Source organism: Aquarana catesbeiana, linkage group LG08 (assembly GCF_042186555.1).
Source record: "Aquarana catesbeiana isolate 2022-GZ linkage group LG08, ASM4218655v1, whole genome shotgun sequence".
Classification (NCBI taxonomy): domain Eukaryota; kingdom Metazoa; phylum Chordata; class Amphibia; order Anura; family Ranidae; genus Aquarana; species Aquarana catesbeiana.
In genome coordinates, this window is record NC_133331.1 from 60,147,119 (window position 1) to 60,168,131 (window position 21,013).

The following is a 21,013-nucleotide window of genomic DNA, read 5'->3' on the forward strand; positions in this document are numbered from 1 at the left end:
CCCCTCCCCCCTGTGTCACCACCATACCTGATTCCCCCCTCCCCCCTGTATCTCCAACATACCTGCACCCCCCTCTCCCCCCTGTGTCACCACCATACCTGATTCCCCCCTCCCCCCTGTGTCACCAACATACCTGCACCCCCCTCTCCCCCCCTGTGTCACCACCATACCTGCACCCCCCTCTCCCCCCTGTGTCACCACCATACCTGATTCCCCCCCTCCCCCCTGTGTCACCAACATACCTGCACCCCCCTCTCCCCCCTGTGTCACCACCATACCTGATTCCCCCCTCCCCCCTGTGTCACCAACATACCTGCACCCCCCTCTCCCCCCTGTGTCACCACCATACCTGATTCCCCCCTCCCCCCTGTGTCACCAACATACCTGCACCCCCCTCTCCCCCCCTGTGTCACCACCATACCTGATTCCCCCCCTCCCCCCTGTGTCACCAACATACCTGCACCCCCCTCTCCCCCCTGTGTCACCACCATACCTGATTCCCCCCCTCCCCCCTGTGTCACCAACATACCTGCACCCCCCTCTCCCCCCTGTGTCACCACCATACCTGATTCCCCCCTCCCCCCTGTGTCACCAACATACCTGCACCCCCCTCTCCCCCCTGTGTCACCACCATACCTGATTCCCCCCTCCCCCCTGTGTCACCAACATACCTGCACCCCCCTCTCCCCCCCTGTGTCACCACCATACCTGATTCCCCCCCTCCCCCCTGTGTCACCAACATACCTGCACCCCCCTCTCCCCCCTGTGTCACCACCATACCTGATTCCCCCCCTCCCCCCTGTGTCACCAACATACCTGCACCCCCCTCTCCCCCCTGTGTCACCACCATACCTGATTCCCCCCCTCCCCCCTGTGTCACCAACATACCTGCACCCCCCTCTCCCCCCCGTGTCACCACCATACCTGATTCCCCCCCTCCCCCCTGTGTCACCAACATACCTGCACCCCCCTCTCCCCCCTGTGTCACCAACATACCTGCACCCCCTTCTCCCCCCTCTGCTGGGGGCACCTTATGTAAGGACAGACTCTGCTGGGGGAACCTGATGGCATCTGGTGGCAGGCGACGTGGCAGGTGACACGCTCAGGGGTCCCACTGATTCTGCATTATGGTGAGTTGAATGATTTCATTATATATATTACAATGTAATAATAGTAATAATGCGCTTCAATCATCCTGACACCATAACAACCATGGTGCCGGGATGATTGAAGCGCTAACACCAGGTGTTTGGAGTATCTTTATCTGCTGATTGTTAAACTCTGGAATACACATTGCTATTATGGTGTAGGGTCTGGGTCTGCTTTCCCTCCATCCCTCTACCCCCCTTTCCCTCTGCATCCCTCATTCACCTCAGACTCTAACCACACCCCATTTAGCCACGCCCATGTAAGCCACGCCCACTATTTCACGTAAACCACGCCCATTTTTTGCGCGGCGCGCTTCGCGCGCCGCATTTTTCCTTTTTATATGCCCCGCCTACTAACGCATGCCCCGCCCCCTAATTATAGGCTGACTCCGCCTACAGCCAAAAAAAGTGTCCCTAATTTTTTTTTCCCAATGTTGGCAACTATGTATTGTGTCATTGAAGTATTTTAAACGCCAGTAAGTAGCAGCTGAACTATTTATCTCAATTATAACAGACGTCAAACTGATTACAAGTTGACAGAACATGAAAACAGAATGTTTCACACATGTAACATGCTGGTGTTCCAGGGTTCGCACAGGATGTGTTAGTTGTGTTCTGAAAGGTTATGACGTTCAGTGATACTCACAGATACACAATCATTGTAAAAGGATATTATCATGAATGTCCTTGGGCACTGTGTCCTTACAAGTGTAACTATCAATGTTTGCAATCTGTGCACAGAGTTTTGGAAGAATGCCTATCCTTTCCTAAGTCATTGAGCCTACCATGCTCATTTATCCTAACATACTACCTTTATAGAGAGGCAATTTAGACAGAATATATCTATAAAGGTAGGTATACTTGCTTTTGTCTGAGGTTAGGGGAGAGATGTGTCAAATATTATTATTAGCTGTACACATCAACAAGATAGGCTGATGGATCAATTCCTAGCCACACACAAACTTCGGTTGAGGAAGGCGGTGGAGGGATGTAAACAATGCCACGGGCCTCAGCATTAAGATCTAGGAAAGTATAAAACTTTGAACGGGGAGGTGGTTTATATCTGCTTGGGGACAAAAGTGTAAGGAAACTTCACTGGAAAGTTTCTACACATTGTAAAACTTACCGATTGTCAGAAATATGTAAATATGCTTAGATAACCAAAAAAATTGAGTACAACCACAATACAGTAGAGAAATATTTGAAAGGCACACTGGTGCCCAAATCTGTTAAATGTGTTTTTCTTTCACTGTGGTTTTGTTATATGCTAATGAGGAAGCAGCAACAGATCACTGACTGATCTCTATATGGAGCTGCACTGCCTCTGCATGCAGATTCCTTTAGGGCCAGTCCACACCACATGCAGTCCAGTGAGTTTTTGTTCAGCATCAAAAATGCATATAAAGTAGGTTATATGTGTAGCACTTACCCCTAAGGAGCTGCTGGTTTTGATTGGGCTTACCGTTACCTCGTGTCCGTCACAGGGGTCGCAATGGCGAAGAGGGAAAAAGAGTATTAAATGATATCTGCACCAAACACTTAGTTTCTTTCGTTGCAATTCTTTTATTCTTTGAATCCAAAAGAACAGGGATGGAGGATTAAGGGAGATTCAGGTACCTTAGATTGCAGGTTAGGGTATTTCTACTTATCCAGAGGATTAACGGTCTCCTCAACTGGATATAGCAATCACCGGATAGGTCTCTCTCACTGACCTAGCAGCCAGGTGCAATGCTTGAACACAGTCTCTGGTACAGACTTGATGAAAAAAAAAAGAATATTGTTGCGGTCGTACACAATCCTCTGCCACAGGATGGTGTAACCAAACTTTGATCAGATTTTAAGTTTAGCTGCACAGTACCAGATTCTTTCAGCCGACCTGGCGATACTGCGAGTTAGATGATCCAGGTTGCATCCCCCGATTGGGTTTCCAGGCTCCTCCTGAGATACCAGCATACTTGGCTTGGTCACCTCTAGAGAAGTTCTCCCCTGGTCTCCTCCAATCGATCGGCTTCTCCCCGCAGGCAAGACAGCACAGGACCAACCTCTGGATCAGTAGTCCCCAGAACTCCTGGGCCTGGTTCTGTAGTAACAAAGCCTCGGGCCAGCCAGCCCTGAGACAGCAGAGCTGCCACGGCATACCCTGGGCCAGGTGGGCCTCCAGGTCGGGAACAACGAACCCCGGCCAATTGGCGCCTGTACCTTAAGTACCCTTACCCAGAATGCACGGCAAGTGAACCACTCCCACCGGGTTATTTCTGAGTAAAAGGGGGTACCTGATACATCCAGTATGTTGCATTTCCAACACTTACCAGTGGCCACAGCGACACCGACGGCCAAGTGGAAATTGACACAACCCAGCTGAACTGGTACAAATGCCAGGAAATTTACCATAATTAGTCTGAGCTAAACTACAGCTTCAGACAACTTAAATTTACATAAATAGTACCTGCCCATCAGGAGCAGGACGCTACATATGGTTTCCAATGGCATAATTCACACCAGTAAGGTCAGTTCCAGGGCTTTTCAGTAACAGAAAAAAAGAGTAGAAAAAGCTACATTTTTCCTGCACTGGACTGTATTGGAACGCAGTAAAACACATCAAAAATGCACTGGAACGCATCAAAAATTCACTAGACCCTAGCATAGTGAAAGAAAAACTGAAAAAAATAAGAAAATAAGCACCTGGAATGCTTCCGGAAATGCATCAAAAATCACCTGAACGCAAAAAAGTGTTAAAAACGCGCATGCAAAAATGCATCCAGAACGGATCTGGAGTGCATTTTTGTAGTGTGAACCAGCCCTTAAAGAAGAATTATCACAATTACCGTATTTATCGGCGTATGACACGCGCCGGCGTATAACACGCACCCCAAGTTTAGGAGAGAATTTTAAGGAAAAAAACTTTTAGGAGGGAAGTTTAAGGAAAAGAAACTTACATTAAAATGCCCATCAATGCAGCCTCATCAGTGTTCATCTGCAGCCTTGTTAGTGTCATTGCAGTCTTTTCAGTGTCAGTGCAGCCTTGTCAGTGCAGCTTTGCCCCAGTGCAGCCTTGTCAGTGCAGCTTTGCCCCAGTGCAGTCTTGTCCCCAGTGCAGCCTTGTCCCCAGTGCAGCCTTGTCCCCAGTGCAGCCTTGTCCCCAGTGCAGCCTTGTCCCCAGTGCAGCCTTGTCAGTGCAGTCTTGTCCCCAGTGCAGCCTTGTCAGTGCAGCCTTGTCCCCAGTGTCCATGCCTACCGCCTGCCGCCGACATACACATGCTAGTAGTTTTAAATATGGCGCCGCGGAGTTCGGAGGGACTAGGCGCCGGCGGAACTGAACAAACGCCACCGAAATACACATAGTCGAGTGTATTCGGCTCTTTCCGGCGCCGCTCACAGTCCCGCCCAGTCCCGCCCTATGATGGACATAACACAGGTCCAATGGCGGGACTGGGCGTGACTGTGAGCGGCGCCGGAAAGAGCCGAATACACTCGACTATGTGTATCTCGGCTCTGTGATTTCGGCGGTGCTCGTTCAGCACCGCCGTGTCCCTCCGAACTCCGCGGCGCCATATTTAAAACTACTCGCTATGTGAATGTCGGCGGCGATCGCCGACATTCACATAGCGATAGCGGGGATCGGCGTATAACACGCACCCACGACTTTCCCCTGATTTTAAGGGGAAAACAGTGCGTGTTATACGCCGATAAATACGGTATTTGCATTATTTATTTCGCTTTAGGACATGGTCCATGTAGTTCTTTGTCCCATTATTCTAGGCACCCTGCAGTGCTGTGATGTTGCACAGCGCAACCCCTTTACTTTGGCACACAGCCCCCCACAGCTAGTAAAGAGATGGCTGATTTGCTAGCAAGTGCCTGTCTCCAGCTACCAGCACATGCCCAAGGTAAGCACCAACATTACGGATGCAGAGGAAGGTGAGATGTGTCAACCTCCCATCCCTATGCACTCCTCTTGCTAGTGCTAGCCTTGTGCAAAAGCTGGGAGCTGGAGACAGACACAAAGCAGCCATGTCCGACATCACTACTAGTATTCCTGGGCACCTTGGAAGATGGGGCAATGTACTACATGTACATTGTCCCAAGGGGACCTTAAAGTACAACTAAAGGCAAACTTTTTTTAGTTTTGAATAGAGTGGAGAGGGATATTCTCTTACTACCTGTTTTGACTCTGGGACAGGAAGTGAAGGGAAATCACCCCAATGGAACATAGAAGGCAAAATATAAACTGACAGGGGTTATATTCTTCCCTTACTCTATCCAAAATGAAAAAAAAAAGGTTTTCCTATAGTTCTACTTTAATAGTTTAAAAAATGGTGATAATTATTTTTTAAATACTAGTCACATCACTTAGAATAGAAGTCATGTCACTTGCGCTATTTTTGATTCAGCTTTTCTAAAGTCCAGAGCTATCCAGCTAATGTGTGTGTGTGTGTGTGTGTAACTACATGACCTACAGTACGTATGTTTTTGAATCTATTTAAACAGCCAGCTCGGGGAAATGTTCTCAAATGTTTGTAAAGAACCATTATAGCCCAGCAAAATGATGACCACGCACACCCACATCTCACAATTGTTTTTATCTGTATTTGACTTTTATGTGTGCCCACTGATTCTTCATTTTCTGTACTCCAACTTATTACTGTCATGTGTACATTTTGTAACTATAAAGCATATATCATAGATAACTTTCCCTCTATAACTGATCTATTTAAGAGATCATCTTTTTTTCATGTCGGGGCCTCAAATGTCACTGTGCTTTTTTCGGAGATCTCAGCTGTGAGCTTGCCAATAATACTGGACTCAAAATATAATCTTCTAACATCTTGGGGCTCTGACCAAAGATTGATAAACACCAACTCAGCATCTTCCGGAATGTACAGTCCTCTATATCACAATTTAGCCGGCAGTTCTCCTGCCTGTGTAATTCTTACCTCCTTCCTGCAGTGCTGCTCTAGTCTTCTGATTCCTTTCACATGTGTTGTTTGGCTTCTGTGCTCACCTATGGGTGTCACCTTGTTTTCCGTGGGTTTATATTTATTTTCCCTTCCATCACTTCCTGGCTTGCCTCTCAGTTTACTTCTCTATATAACACATGCTCAGTGCAGCTCGCGTTGCCTGAGTAGCTTCCTAATTCCCAGAGCTCCTGTCTGCCGAGTGTTTCCTGAATTGAGTGTCTGACTTTTTGTGTACTGACCCTGGCTTCGTCTTCTGTTTTTGCTTGTCTGCCGCTACCCTGACCTCGGCTTGTTTCCCAGATACTCATCTGTTTCCTGCCATCTGTACTCTGCATACGCAAGTGGTCTCTGTATCGTGAGCTGGAGATACCTGTTGGCTTTGACCTGGTTCTAGCTTTCTGATAGTCCATCCCCCCACCATCAGGGGCCCTGCTGAGGAAGCAGGCTGGGGCTTAGACTCTGCACCCTGGGGAACCCTGGGTTGGTGTTCTACAAGGCCTCACTACCACAGAAACCTGACACTCTAAGGATTTTTACAAACTTTCTGCATCCAGGGCCAATCATCACAGGTAGGGTTGCACCAATACCAAGCATTTGCACGAGTATCAGTACTCGTGCAAATGCTCCGATACCCTCAACCGATAACTTCTGGCTTGGTTGTTTTAGCTGTTAATAGGCAGTTATTGCTTGTTAAGGAGCGGGGTTGCCACATCCTTAACAGCCAATGATATTTCAGCTGTCCAAGTGTTCGTGACAGCCGGGGTTTGCAGCAGCAATGTCCTCCAACACGCCCCCAGGATTCTACTGGCAGGAACTAAGACCTCGTGGGAGGTGCCCGAGAGTTACCAGAACCTGAGTCCCGTGGGCTCTGGGGGCTACAGTTCGGTGTGGTGAGTGGAAAGTATATGCGGGCGGTGCACAGCTCTGCTGCAGAGGGAGCTGGCTGCATGTGTGGGTTGGGTGCCCGGCGGTGGGGGTCATTGCTCTCCATGCATGTCCTTCTTACCCAACTGTGCCCTGAGCCAGTTCTGTATTACCCGAGTATTAGGACAGGACTGTGCACACTTCTCTGCCCTGCACTCTTCAGGAGAAACTTTCATCGCTGCCTGTCATTGCATCTGTGTAAGTCCTGCAGGCCCAGTGCTGGCCTGGGGGCACGAGTCTTAGAAAAATCACAAGTGCAATCACAACACATAGTTATATAGTAGGTGAGGTTGAAAAAAGACACAAGTCCATCCTATAAACCTACACACTTCTTCTAGGAGATTTCTGGAGCAGCAGATCAGATCAGATCTGATGCTAGCCTTTGATTGTCCCTGACATATAGGGACTGTCACCTACAGATCTTCACTAAAGGCTTTCCTTTTACATTGGGCTATGCACTGCCCTGCAGAAGTCCGCACACACCCAAGGCCAGTTCTCCTGTTTTTTTGCACTTGATTTTTTATTTTTTGAGATAAATTTATATATATATATTTACTGTATCTTTATCTTTTTTTTTTTTTACACAAATACATAGAGCTGTCTTTTGGTGGTATTTGATCACTACTGGGTTTTTAGGCCAAAATGTATTCTGCTACAGTGCCTTGCAAATGTATTCACCCCCTTGGCTTTTTACCTATTTTGTTACATTACAGCCTTTAGTTCAATGTTTTCTTTTAATCTGAATTATATGTGATGGATCAGAACACAATAGTCTAAGTTGGCGAAGTAAAAAAAGTAAAAAGTGCGTATGTATTCACCCCCTTTGTTATGAAGCCCATAAAAAGCTCTGGTGCAACCAATTACCTTCAGAAGTCACATAATTAGTGAAATGATGTCCACCTGTGTGCAATCTAAGTGTCACATGATCTGTCATTACATATACACACCTTTTTGCAACACCTAAGCAAGAGGCACCACTAACCAAAAACTGCCATGAAGACCAAGGAACTCTCCAAACAAGTAAGGGACAATGTTGTTGAGAAGTACAAGTCAGAGTTAGGTTATAAAAAAATATCCAAATTGTTGATCTCTAGGAGCACCATCAAATCTATCATAGCCAAATGGAAAGAACATGGCACAACAGCAAACCTGCCAAGAGATGGCTGCACATCAAAACTCATGGACCGGGCAAGGAGGGCATTAATCAGAGAGGCAGCACAGAGACCTAAGGTAACCCTGGAGGAGCTGCAGAGTTTCACAGCACAGACTGGAGTATCTGTGCATAGGATGACAATAAGCCGTACGCTCCATAGAGTCAGGCTTTTTGGCAGAGTGGCCAGAAGAAAGCCATTACTTTCATCAAAAACCAAAATGTCACGTTTTGAGTTTGCGAAAAGGCACATGGGAGACTCCCAAAAAGTATGGAGGAAGGTGCTCTGGTGAGACTAAAATTGGTGAGACTAAAATTGAAGGTTTGGCCATCAAAGAAAACTCTATGTCTGGCGCAAACCCAACACATCACATCACCCAAAGAACACCATCATGCTGTGGGGATGTTTTTCAGCAGTCGGGACTGGGAAACTGGTCAGAGTTGAGGGAAAGATGGATGGTGCTAAATACAGGGATATTCTTAAGTAAAACCTGTACCACTCTGTGTGTGATTTGAGGCTAGGACAGAAGTTCACCTTCCAGCAGGACAATGACCCCAAACACACTGCTAAAGCAACACTTGAGTGGGTTAAGGGGAAACATGTAAATGTGTTGGAATGGCCTAGTCAAAGCCCAGACCGCAATCCAATAGAAAATCTGTGGTCAGACTTAAAGATTGCTGTTCACAAGTGCAAACCATCCAACTTGAAGGAGCTGGAGCAGTTTTGCAAGGAGGAATGGGCAAAAATCCCAGTGGTAAGATGTGGCAAGCTCATACAGACTTATCCAAAGCGACTTGGAGCTGTGATAGACGCAAAAAGTGGCTTAAGAAATATTGACTTTAGGGGGGTGAATAGTTATGCACATTGACTTTTTCTGTTATTTTGTCCTATTTGTTGTTTGCTTCACAATAAAAAAAAAATCTTTGAAGTTGTGGGCATGTTCTGTAAATTAAATGATGCAAATCCTCAAACAATCCATGTTAATTCCAGGTTATGAGGCAACAAAACACGAAAAATGCCAAGGGGGTGAATACTTTTGCAAGGCATTGTACATGTCTTTGGTACAAAAAAAATCCCAATAAGTGTATATTGGCGATAGATATCGGTAATTGGTATCAGCAATTGGTATGGGTGAGTACTTAAAAAAAGTATCGGTAATCATACTCGGTTTTTAAAAAATGGTATTGGTTCATCCCTAATCACAGGTATTCACACCTGTGATTAGCTGTGCGAGCTGTCAGCCTTCTACTGCTTTCAATAGGGCTGCTGCCCATAGATAATCACTGGCAACCCCCATTGGATCTTCTTCATGTAATTGTTAACAGCCCCATTTGCAAGCATGAATGGTGCTTTTACTCACAAGTGCTCTACTTTACCAGTACTTTTCCTTTAGGCCTCATTCACATAGGCGTACACCTATGTAATAAGCCATCTTTACCCGCACAGGATGCATAGGTAACCGTTGCATCCTCATGCATTGTATTTTTTGTTTTTATTGTTCTCTTGCATACTATCCCTGAGGGGTGGCCTTACCTCTGAGACATGTTGGCTTTACTTGATACACTTAACCAATAAATATTTCAAAAAGACCTCTAATGCCCTGTACACACGGTCAGACATTTATCGGACATTCCGACAACAAAATCCATGGATTTTTTCCGACGGATGTTGGCTCAAACTTGTCTTGCATACACACGGTCACACAAAGTTGTTGGAAAATCCGATCGTTCGGAACGCGGTGACGTAAAACACGTATGTCAGGACTATAAATGGGGCAGTAGCCAATAGCTTTTGTCTCTTAATTTATTCTGAACATGCGTGGCACTTTGTGCGTCGGATTTGTGTACACACGATTGGAATTTCCGACAATGGATTTTGTTGTCGGAAAATTTTATAGCAAGCTCTCAAACTTTGTGTGACGGAAATTCCGATGGAAAATGTGTGATGGAGCCTACACACGGTCGGAATTTCCGACAACGAGGTCCTATCACACATTTTCCGTCGGAAAATCCGACCGTGTGTACAGGGCATAAGTGATGTAAACTTTTTGTACTGGGTGCTCCTCAATACCCGTCCCAGAGTTTGTCAGCTACTGAATGTAGTTACTTTGTATAGTTTTATGAAAGTTTATATATCAGGCCAAAAACGGACAACTGAAGAGGAAAGAGGGACAAAGGAATTTTGTTCCAAAGGAGGAACATACCCTTCAATTAAGGGGCAGTTGGAAGCTATGAAAAACTGAGAATTTTTGATCCATCTATCAAGGTTCTTAATACACTCAGAGTTAATCTGTAAAAAGCTGAGCAGTGTACAACCAAAATAGCCTGATAGTCCTGTTATCTTGACATGAAGTCTCTGTGGAGATTTAGCAAGAGACACATTGCTCCTTAAAAGCAGAGTGTGCATGAGCTGTGTGGACGGGTGCGCCTGTGCTGACGTTACAGCTATTAGCAGCTTTCATTCACTGCTCCTTTCACACCAGCTGCTTGTCACTGACACCACTCAATGTTTTCAACTGGGAAATTACCAGAGGGCATATTGAAAATAAGCTGTGTACAGTGCTCGACTCAGAAACATAAAGGTTATGAAAGGATCACTGTCATCAAAATGATAACTGTATGTGGTTAATGCATATAATGACAGTATTTCTTTTTATAATTCCTTTTTCTATTTCACATATTTCCTGAAATTATATTTGACATAAGTTGGCATGCAGACCCAACTGTCCAGCAGAAGTGACAGAGACAGGGGTTGGGATAAATTAAATCACAGCTGAGGATGCTTTCACCATTTACCTTTTATTCACATGAATTGAATTTTATTTTAAATGATATTAAAGGCTTGTTTTTTTTCCAAAAAATATAACAAACATGTTATACTTACCTGCCCTGTGCAGTGGTTTTGCACAGAGGAGCCCGGATCCTCCTCTTCTTGGTTCCTCTGCTTGCGTTCCTGGCTCCTCCCTCCTGCCCCCACAGCAAGCAGCTTGCTGTGGGGGCACCCAGGCAGGCTCGCTCCCCAGTCGCCTCTCTGCTTGTCTAATCGCACACAGAGCTGTGTCTCGGCCCCGCCCCTCTCTCTCCTCATTGGCTACTGGCTGTGATTGGCAGCTGCTGCCTCAGCCAATGAGTAATGAGAAACCCTGGAGAGCCGACGCTCTCGTGCACATTGCTGGATCGCGATGAGGCTCAGGTAAGTATTAGGGGGGCTGCTGCACACAGAAGGTTTTTTACCTTCTTGCATAGAATGCATGAAGGTAAAAAACCTTGAGACTTTAGAACCACTTTAAAGCTGAACTATAGCCTGAAATTGCTTACTCTGATTTAACTGCACACTGTGAGCTTTTCTCTTTCAAGTCAGAGAAACATTACATGGTCTGCCTAGGCCAGTGATGGTGAACCTTGGCACCCCAGATGTTTTGGAACTACATTTCCCATGATGCTCATGCACTCTGTAGTGTAGTAGAGCATCATGGGAAATGTAGTTCCAAAACATCTGGGGTGCCAAGGTTCACCATCACTGGCCTAGGCTGTTATGGTTGAGCAAAGTCCAAAAATGTGAGGCCCCTATGGAGCTGGCTAGTCATCTCAGGTGTAGTTAGGGTGTCCTCTGAAAAAAAAAAAAAATCATAATAATTCACTTAAAAAAGTTATTCTACAGTGGGAACAATAGAAAGAAGGCAAAAAATACTACAGCTATTGAGGCTGCGGTCACCCAAAGGAATGGGAAAACACGCAACATTCTGAGTGCGTGGGTGGAGATTACCCATCTTCACACAGGCAAGAGATAATTGCTCTCTAAAGCCTCGTACACACAATTAGATTTTCGGATGAAAGTTCGTCCATTTTTTGTTGCATGCTAGTCTCATATCGAAAGTGGTTACTCATAATACGAAAATTTTTCGTACGACCGAATTTCATTTCAGAAGTGATGTCATGTGTTAAATAGTTTTGTATGTGTTTTATTTAGTTTCTGAGCATGCGTAGTCTTGCTCTTACTTTTTTTTTTTTTGGACGAAAACCGCACTAATTAAACGAAAATCGGACGTTGTGTTCACGTACGATTAAATTTTATAGTCTGCACATCCAGCTTTTGTCATAAGAAAAATTGGAATCGGCTGTCGAAAGCACCGTACTGACGATCTGAAAATCGGCAGATCGTTTGTCGTATGAAATTTTTACTTCCGATTTTTGTATCATGTGTACAGGCCTTAAGCCTTGGGTGTTCCCCTCCTGGGTCCACTCTGGGATTCTCATGTGGGTGCAGGGAATTGGTTGTGTGCAAAAGGAGTTTCCAATAAAAAGACTTGTCAGTAGTTTGATCGGCAGAGGCACCTGAAATAGGATGTGTAAAAATAGGTAGGAGTCGTCACGACTACTGAACAAAAAAAACATTTTTTTTTTACCCAATAAAAAAACCCTCTTTTTGGCTCAACTTGCCACTTCCTCAGTTCAGGGTGAAAACAATCAATATTTTCCTAGAAGCAATGATGTCCTCAAGTTCAGGAGCAACTCAGGGAAACACAGAGACCCATTGATGACATCACTTGGTCTAAAATAAGGTATGCTATAAAGATGGAAAGGTATTCTTTATTTCATTAGTATGCCAATGAAAAGAAATGTGAAAAAAAAACAGAGGCCTTCAAAAAGTTTCTGCACTTTTTCATATATATATATATATATATATATATATATATATAATGATATAAGATCTATATATATACAGTGGGGACAGAAAGTATTCAGACCTCCTTATATTTTTCACTCTGTTATATTGCAGCCATTTGCTAAAATCATTTAAGTTCATTTTTTTCCTCATTAATGTAAACACAGCACCCCATATTGTCAGAAAAACACAAAATTGTTGACATTTTTGCAGATTTATTAAAAAAGAAAAACTGAAATATCACATGGTCCTAAGTATTCAGACCCTTTGCTGTGACACTCATATATTTAACTCAGGTGCTGTCCATTTCTTCTGATCATCCTTGAGATGGTTCTACACATTCATTTGAGTCCAGCTGTGTTTGATTATACTGATTGGACTTGATTAGGAAAGCCACACACCTGTCTATGTAAGACCTTACAGCTCACAGTGCATGTCAGAGCAAATGAGAATCATGAGGTCAAAGGAACTGCCTGAAGAGCTCAGAGACAGAATTGTGGCAAGGCACAGATCTGGCCAAGGTTACAAAAAAATTTCAGCTGCACTTACAGTTCCTAAGAGCACAGTGGCCTCCATAATCCTTAAATGGAAAACGTTTGGGATGACCAGAACCCTTCCTAGAGCTGGCCATCCAGCCAAACTGAGCTATCGGGGGAGAAGAGCCTTGGTGAGAGAGGTAAAGAAGAACCCAAAGATCACTGTGGCTAAGCTCCAGAGATGCAGTCAGGAGATGGGAGAAAGTTGTAGAAAGTCAACCATCTCTGCAGCCCTCCACCAGTCGGGGCTTTATGGCAGAGTGGCCCGACGGAAGTGCAAGACACATGAAAGGCCGCATGGAGTTTGCTAAAAAATACATGAAGGACTCCAAGGTGGTGAGAAATAAGATTCTCTGGTCTGATGAGACCAAGATAGAACTTTTTGGCCTTAATTCTAAGCGGTATGTGTGGAGAAAACCAGGCACTGCTCATCACCTGTCCAATACAGTCCCAACAGTGAAGCATGGTGGTGGCAGCTGCAGGGACAGGACGACTGGTTGCAATCAAGGGAAAGATGAATGCGGCCAAGTACAGGGATATCCTGGACGAAATCCTTCTCCAGAGTGCTCAGGACCTCAGACTGGGCCGAAGGTTTACCTTCCAACAAGACAATTACCCTAAGCAGACAGCTAAAATAACGAAGGAGTGGCATTACAACAACTCAGTGACTGTTCTTGAATGGCCCAGCCAGAGCCCTGACTTAAACCCAATTGAGCATCTCTGGAGAGACCTAAAAATGGCTGTCCACCAACGTTTACCATCCAACCTGACAGAACTGGAGAGGATCTGCAAGGAGGAATGGCAGAGGATCCCCAAATCCAGGTGTGAAAAACTTGTTGCATCTTTCCCAAAAAGACTCATGGCTGTATTAGATCAAAAGGGTGCTTCTACTAAATACTGAGCAAAGGGTCTGAATACTTAGGACCATGTGATATTTCAGTTTTTCTTTTTTAATAAATCTGCAAAAAATGTCAACAATTCTGTGTTTTTCTCTCAATATGGGGTGCTGTGTGTACATTAATGAGGAAAAAAAATGAACTTAAATGATTTTAAATGGCTGCAATATAACAAAGAGTGAAAAATTGAAGGGGGTCTGAATACTTTCCATCCCCACTGTATATATTATATAAAATATTCATTCGCTGTTGTAACACACATGGGTGGGCTCTGTTCACATTCTCTGCACTCCGAGCCTACCCTATTTTGAAGCCTCTGGCTCTGATCAGGTGCTTCAAAAAAACCCCCCTCGCCATTGTAATTCATGCATCCGGCGTCCTGCAAGGGGCCGGGCGCATGGATGGGAAGGGGGGGGGGGCGGTGTCTATACGCCCTTAACGGATGCTTTCATTTACAGAAAACTGAAGTCAGTAGTGCAGGAGAGTGGCTTTTAATAAAAAAAAAAATATTTATGAATAAGTACCTGAAGGTTCCTGTAGTGCACTCGACTTCGACAATGAGAGGTTTTTGCTGCTTCTTCGCTGGTGTAGAAAAGGCCACATAGTTTGCAGTAGAAGCCTGTTCTTGGAACCACAAATTCCACACCTTAAAAAAAAAGAGTTGAGACAAATTTTTGTAGAATTTAATAATATTACCATTTGTTTTGTCAAATTGTTTAATCACAAGGTAGCCTCTAGATATCATTTTGCAGCTCTGGAACCTCGTTGCTGGTTCCTTTTCCGAGCAGGAAGATTTGGTCTTGCAGAAGATCCAGTTGCAGGAGAGGCTAGTATACAATTAAGGGGAAGTGTTAGGATTGCCGGGAGGCTTGGTGTGTGGGGAACCTTAGGGTAACATCGCTCTCCTTGCTCTGCCCAAACCTCATTAGCTTAACTGGTATTGCTTTTTTAGGACTCTTTAATGGTTTTGTATTTTGAATTCATTTTTATTGTTATGTGCATTTTATACATGTTGCAGTGTGTTTTTTAACAATGATGTAACTTTGCATTTTCTGTATGTTTTGCCTTGTAGCACTGGGATCATCAGTTTAAATCCCAGCTAGGACACTATCTGCATGGAGATAGCATTTTCTACCTGTGTGTCTGGGTATCATCTGGGTAATTCAGTTTTCAGCTCTGGTGAACTCCATGCCCAAGAGGGTTAAGGCACTGCTGGAAAATAATGGTGGCCACACAAAATATTGACACTTTGAACATCAAAGACTGTGTTGAGTTATTTTGAGGGGACAGCAAATTTACACTGATATACAAGCTGTACACTCACTACTTTACATTGTAGCAAAGTATCTTTTCTTCAGTGTTGTCACATGAAAAGATATAATAAAATATTTACAAAAATGTGAGGTGTGTACTCACTTTTGTGAGATACTGTATGTATGGTACATTTACTGTTTATCTCTCTCAATATTTATATACAACTCCAATTCCAAAAAAGTTGGGACGCGGTATAAAATCTACATAAAAAGAGGATGCAATGATTTGCAAACCTCATAAAACCATATTTTAGTCACAATCGAATGTTTAAACTGAGAAATTTTACCATTTTAGGAAAAAAATAAGGTCATTTTGAAATTGATGGAAGCAGCATGTCTCAAAAAAGTTGGGACAGGGCAACAAAAAGCTGACAAAGTGGTATTAATGAGGAAGAGCATGCAACTAATTAGGTTATTTGGCAACAGGTCAATAATATAATTAGGTATAAAAAAGCGCATCTAAGGCCTCTTTCCCATGGATGATCCGTTCAGGTCCGCCTGTCAGTTTTTTAGGCGGACCTGAACGGTCCGTCTTCATCCGATCCCCCATAGGGGAGAGCGGCGCTCCGACAGGTCTGTCCCTGCACAGTGTGCCTGCACAGCGGGGATCGACGGAGCGATCCCCCGCTGAGCAGAGCGGGCTCCGTACATGGACACGTCCGTGTGAAAGAGCCCTTAGAGAGTCAGAGTGTGTCAGAAGTAAAGATCAGTCTGTGAAAAGCTGTGTCTAAAAATTTTCAAACAATTTCAGATTAATGATGCCTGTGATCTTTGGGCCATCAGATGGTATGATTCTGTGATGGACTGAGGAACACTTCCAGTTCACTGTGCTATCCAAAAATGCAAGGTAAAGCTCTATCATCTTTGCAAACGATCCAGAAAACCTGCCGTCTTCTCTGGGCCAAAGCTCATTTAAAATGGTCTATTGCAAAGTGGAAAACTATTCTATTGTTAGATGAATTGAAATGTGACATTCATTTTGGTAATCAGGAGTGCCACGTACTCTGGACTAAAGAGAGAGGGACCTCCTGGCTTGTCATCAGTGTTCAGTTCAAAAGCCTGCATCTCTGATGGTATGGGGGTGCATTAGTGGGTATAAAATGGGCAGCTTGCACATCTTGAAAGGCACCATCAATGCTAAAAGATATATCCAGGTTTTAGAGCAGCATATGTTCCCATCCAGATGACGTCTTTTTCAGGGAAGACCTTGCATATTTCAGCAGGACGATGCTGAACCGCATACTACATCTAGAACAACAGCATGGCTTCATAGTAGGAGAGTCCGGGTGCTTAAGTACCGTAGTAAAATCCCAGAAGCAATTTCACTTCCGGTTCACTCGACTGCCAATGGCACAGATTTTTTAAAAATGACTGTGTTCAGAATCGCCGATTTTGGCAATCTGAATACTTTGAAGTGCAAAGGACAGATTTGGGGTCTTTTAGATCCCCGTTCCCTCCATAAAGAGTACCTGTCACTGCCTATTACTGTCACAAGGGATGTTTACATCCCTTGTGACAGCAATAAAAGTGATCAGATTTTTATTCTTTTCAAAGGGACAGTGTTAAAAAAAGAATCAAGAAAAAAAAAATCTTTAAAGCACCCCTGTCCCCGCGTGCTCGTGCAGCAAAGAAAACGCATACCTAAGTTGCGCTCGCAAATGTAAACGGTGTTCAAATCACACATGTGAGGTATCGCCATGATTGAGCAATAATTCTACCACAAGACCTCCTCTGCAACTCTAACCTAGTAACCGTTAAAATCTTTTAAAGCGTCGCCTACGGAGATTTTTAAGTACCGTCGTTTGTCACCATTCCACGAGTGTGCGCAATTTTCAACCATAACATGTTTGGTATCTATCTTACTCAGCGCAACATCCTCTTTCACAATATAGAATAAAAAACTGAGCTAACTTTACTGTTTTTCTGTTTTTTAATTCAAAAAAGTGTATTTTTTCCCAAAAAATTGCGTTTGAAAAAACGCTGCACAAATACCGTGTAACATAAAATATTGCAATGACCACCATTTTATTCTCCAGAGTCTTTGCTAAAATTATATATATATATATATATATATATATATATATATATATATATATATATATATATATATATATATAATGTTTGGGGGTTCTAAGTAACTTTCGAGCAAAAAATACTGATTTAACTTGTAAACAACAAGCGTCAAAAATGGGCTTGATTCTTAAAGGGGTTGTAAACCCTCATTTGAAAAATTTAAGTTTGAAAAATTTGAATAAATGACAAACATGTCATACTTACCTCCACTGCGTAGTTAGTTTTGTACAAAGTGGCCTTGATCTACCTCTTCTGAAGTCCCCCGGCGGCGCTGATAGCTCCTCCCCACATCAGGTGTCCACTTTGGAGAAGCGCTCTCCTTGGTGGACACCCGTGCAGGCACGCTCCCTAGTCCTGCTTTTGCGTGTATTCACACAGAAAGCAGGACTCGGCCTGCCCCCGGGTCATTGGATTTCACTGACAGCAGTGGAAGCCAATGGCTGCGCTACTATCAATCTATCCAATCAGGACACGAGACACCAGCTGGAGCTGGTGTGCTTGTTTCCGGCCTGAGAAAGACAGCGTTCAGGTAAGGACAACAGGGGAGGGGGGCATATAATGCATTAAGGTGAATAACCTCAAGGGTTTACAATCCATTTAAGTGTTTAAAGCTAAATGCTGTAATTATAATGCAAAATATGTTAAGTAGCCTTTAAAGCTTAATGTTAAAAAAATATTTTTTGATAGGGCTACCCCAAAGCACCCTCCCAATGTTGAGGGCATGTGGCCTGGTACGGTACAGTGCAAAACATAACCTCTGTTTTGTTTTATTGGAACCTGTGTCCCCACTGGGGAGAATTCTCCATCCACTGTCCTAGTGACCACTTAAATAATGTTCTCTACTGCCGTTGCCCCGTTGGGAAGCTTTTGCTTATTTTCAGTGACCACACGGCAAATGAGGGAAAATCTCTCAAATAGGTACATAACTAAACAGAGGTTCTAATCCTTCCCCATTCTATTTAGAACAACAAAAGTTTTGGTTGGAGCTGTGCTGAACCATAGGTTTACTTTGCTATCAATTCTATGTAAACTGGGTTCCGATGTGTGAAAACAATTTGGGTGTGCTTGTTCTTTTCAGCACATGGGCTATATCCATATACCTTTTATTACTCATTATTTAGGTGTGGACCTGACTGTGCATTACTAATTTACAGCACTACTCTTCTCTGTCTCATCATTTCTTGAGTAAACACATTTAAGTTCAGCATACATACCCAGAGGGATGTTCAGCTCAGTAAACACATTGTCCTGCTCCCAGGAAGGAAGAGAATGAATTTCTTTTGTTTCCATTTTTGGTGCGTCTGGGGATTTCACTTCTGATGATAGAAAATAATTTCAATTAGACATCAGGTAGGAACATTTAAACTAAATATTTTCTCTACTGTAATTCTATGAACTAGGACCCCTGACCCTCTATTTGAACAGTGCTAATTGGCCCTGTGCTTATCAGATGGAAGAAATAAAAAAAACTCTCTAGCAATACACACCAAACTGAGCATGTGCAGCGTGTCCCCTGGCTTTGTATTATAAGGAAATATATTGGGGACAGTGGAAGGAGAAGAGGTTTAGAGAAGACAGGATCAAACAGCCTTTTTACACAATGTAGAGAAACCCCTTAGGTTCCACAGTGAGTATAACAAGCATGCTTTACTGCATATAAAGACTGATTTTACTGTTGTGGGTTTAGTAATACTTTAAGCAGTGGCGGTGCGTCCATTAGGGGCGCTCGCGCACCGCCCCCTCTCTCCAGCCACCTCCTCTGTGTACTATGGATAGATTCATGCATTGCATGAATCTATCCACGGTCGCTGTAGCCAACCCCTAATTCAGGAGTCCGGCCCCTTTTCGGGCGCCTGAATTACAGTGGCGGGGGGTGTTTTTGAAGCACCTGATTAGAGCCATTCGCTCTAATAGGCTTCAAAAAAAGGTACACAAACCATTGCACTCCCAGTGCACACAGGTTTGTTAGCAAAGCAAATCAATATTTGCTTTGCTAACACAGAACCACCTCTCAGCCAATCAGTAGGCCCGGATGTAATTCCGGGCACCTGATTGGCTGAAAGCAGAGGCGGTAAGGGATACAGCAAGAAGACCCGCACGGAGGACATGCCACCATGATGGGGTAAGTGCCGGGCAGACAGCGGGCGGGGGGCACAGTGGCTGCATATTATGGGCACAAAGGCTACAATTGATGGGGCACAGTTGGCTGCATTTGATAAGGACAGAGGCTGCGTATTATGGGCACAGTTGGCTGCATATGATGGACACAGAGTCTGCATATGATGGGCACAGTTGGCTGCATATGATGGGCACAGGTGGCTGCATATGATGGGCACAGGTGGCTGCATATGATGGGCACAGGTGGCTGCATATTGTAGTGATCTAATATATTAATATTATATTGGGTGTATAGATAATTAATAAGTAAGTATTATTATAATGATGATGATGTAAGTACTCTTCCGCAGCAACCCAATTCTTCCAGAGAGATGCACTTTATTGACTTCCAACACAGAACAAAGTCCAAAGTCCACAGATGACAAAGAAATCCGACAGAGGAGATATAATTCAGAACCCCATGTCTTAGGTCCGAGTGTGCATACACAGATAAGCCTCACTTCCCCCCATACAGACAAGCCTAACTTCCACACACAAGCCTCACTTACTAACCTATAGACTGAATGCCGTGTTATATTCACTAAATATTGAATGGCTGAGCAATTTGATTGGCCTTTCAATTTAGCTTTAGTCTTTCAAACAGACAACAACCCCCAGCCGTGAACAGTTGCAGTTATAAACCGCCCCAATTTGCACTCCCGCATATCAACATCAACAAGTCCTCTTTAGATATATGTAATTAGATTAGATTAACATACCACCTGAATACCCTTTGAAATGTTCAAATAGACTTGCATATGATTAACACATCAAAGAGTCTTCAGCTTGTTCCCTTGCTATGTTAAAATTCAGTTGGACAAATCAACCATTCGGTCAACATTGACTGCATGTGTACATACACACAACAATGTCCCACATAAATCGGTGAACATATTACAACATATACCCCCACTTGGGTCGGTTCTAACTACTAGAACTGACCCATAAATCAAACAACAAAAAATATCAGTACGATTTAAGGTACTGGATGCTTTACAATGGCTCATATAAAATATGAAGTTGAAACTGGTTACATCTCTCTTCGCCAGCCTCTAAAATATCCCCATGAAACAGTTATTAGATAATATAACTTTTAGACCATGACTGGAAAAGGATTTGGTAAACGTCAGTGGCCCATACAGAGGTTAGGCCTTATTATATCACATCAAGATCTTGAATATTGCGCAAAGAC

At 43.9% G+C, this 21,013-nt stretch overlaps 1 protein-coding gene and 1 long non-coding RNA gene across 2 annotated transcripts in view; one reads left to right on the forward strand and one right to left on the reverse strand.

The window, feature by feature from the left end:
- The window catches only part of RBM20 (RNA binding motif protein 20), a 344,285-nt gene that overhangs the window by 12,010 nt on the left and 311,262 nt on the right, over positions 1-21,013 (reverse strand). Inside the window, exons 12-13 of the mRNA XM_073595898.1 lie at positions 18,879-18,980; positions 14,803-14,924 (exon numbers count right to left, since the gene is read on the reverse strand). Of these exons, the coding sequence (XP_073451999.1) occupies positions 14,803-14,924; positions 18,879-18,980 (224 nt within the window). The remainder of the gene's footprint in view (positions 1-14,802; positions 14,925-18,878; positions 18,981-21,013) is intronic.
- LOC141105783 (uncharacterized) overlaps positions 18,883-21,013 on the forward strand; it is an 83,645-nt gene continuing 81,514 nt past the window's right edge. Inside the window, exon 1 of the long non-coding RNA XR_012235648.1 lies at positions 18,883-19,014. This is a non-coding gene — a long non-coding RNA (uncharacterized lncRNA). The remainder of the gene's footprint in view (positions 19,015-21,013) is intronic.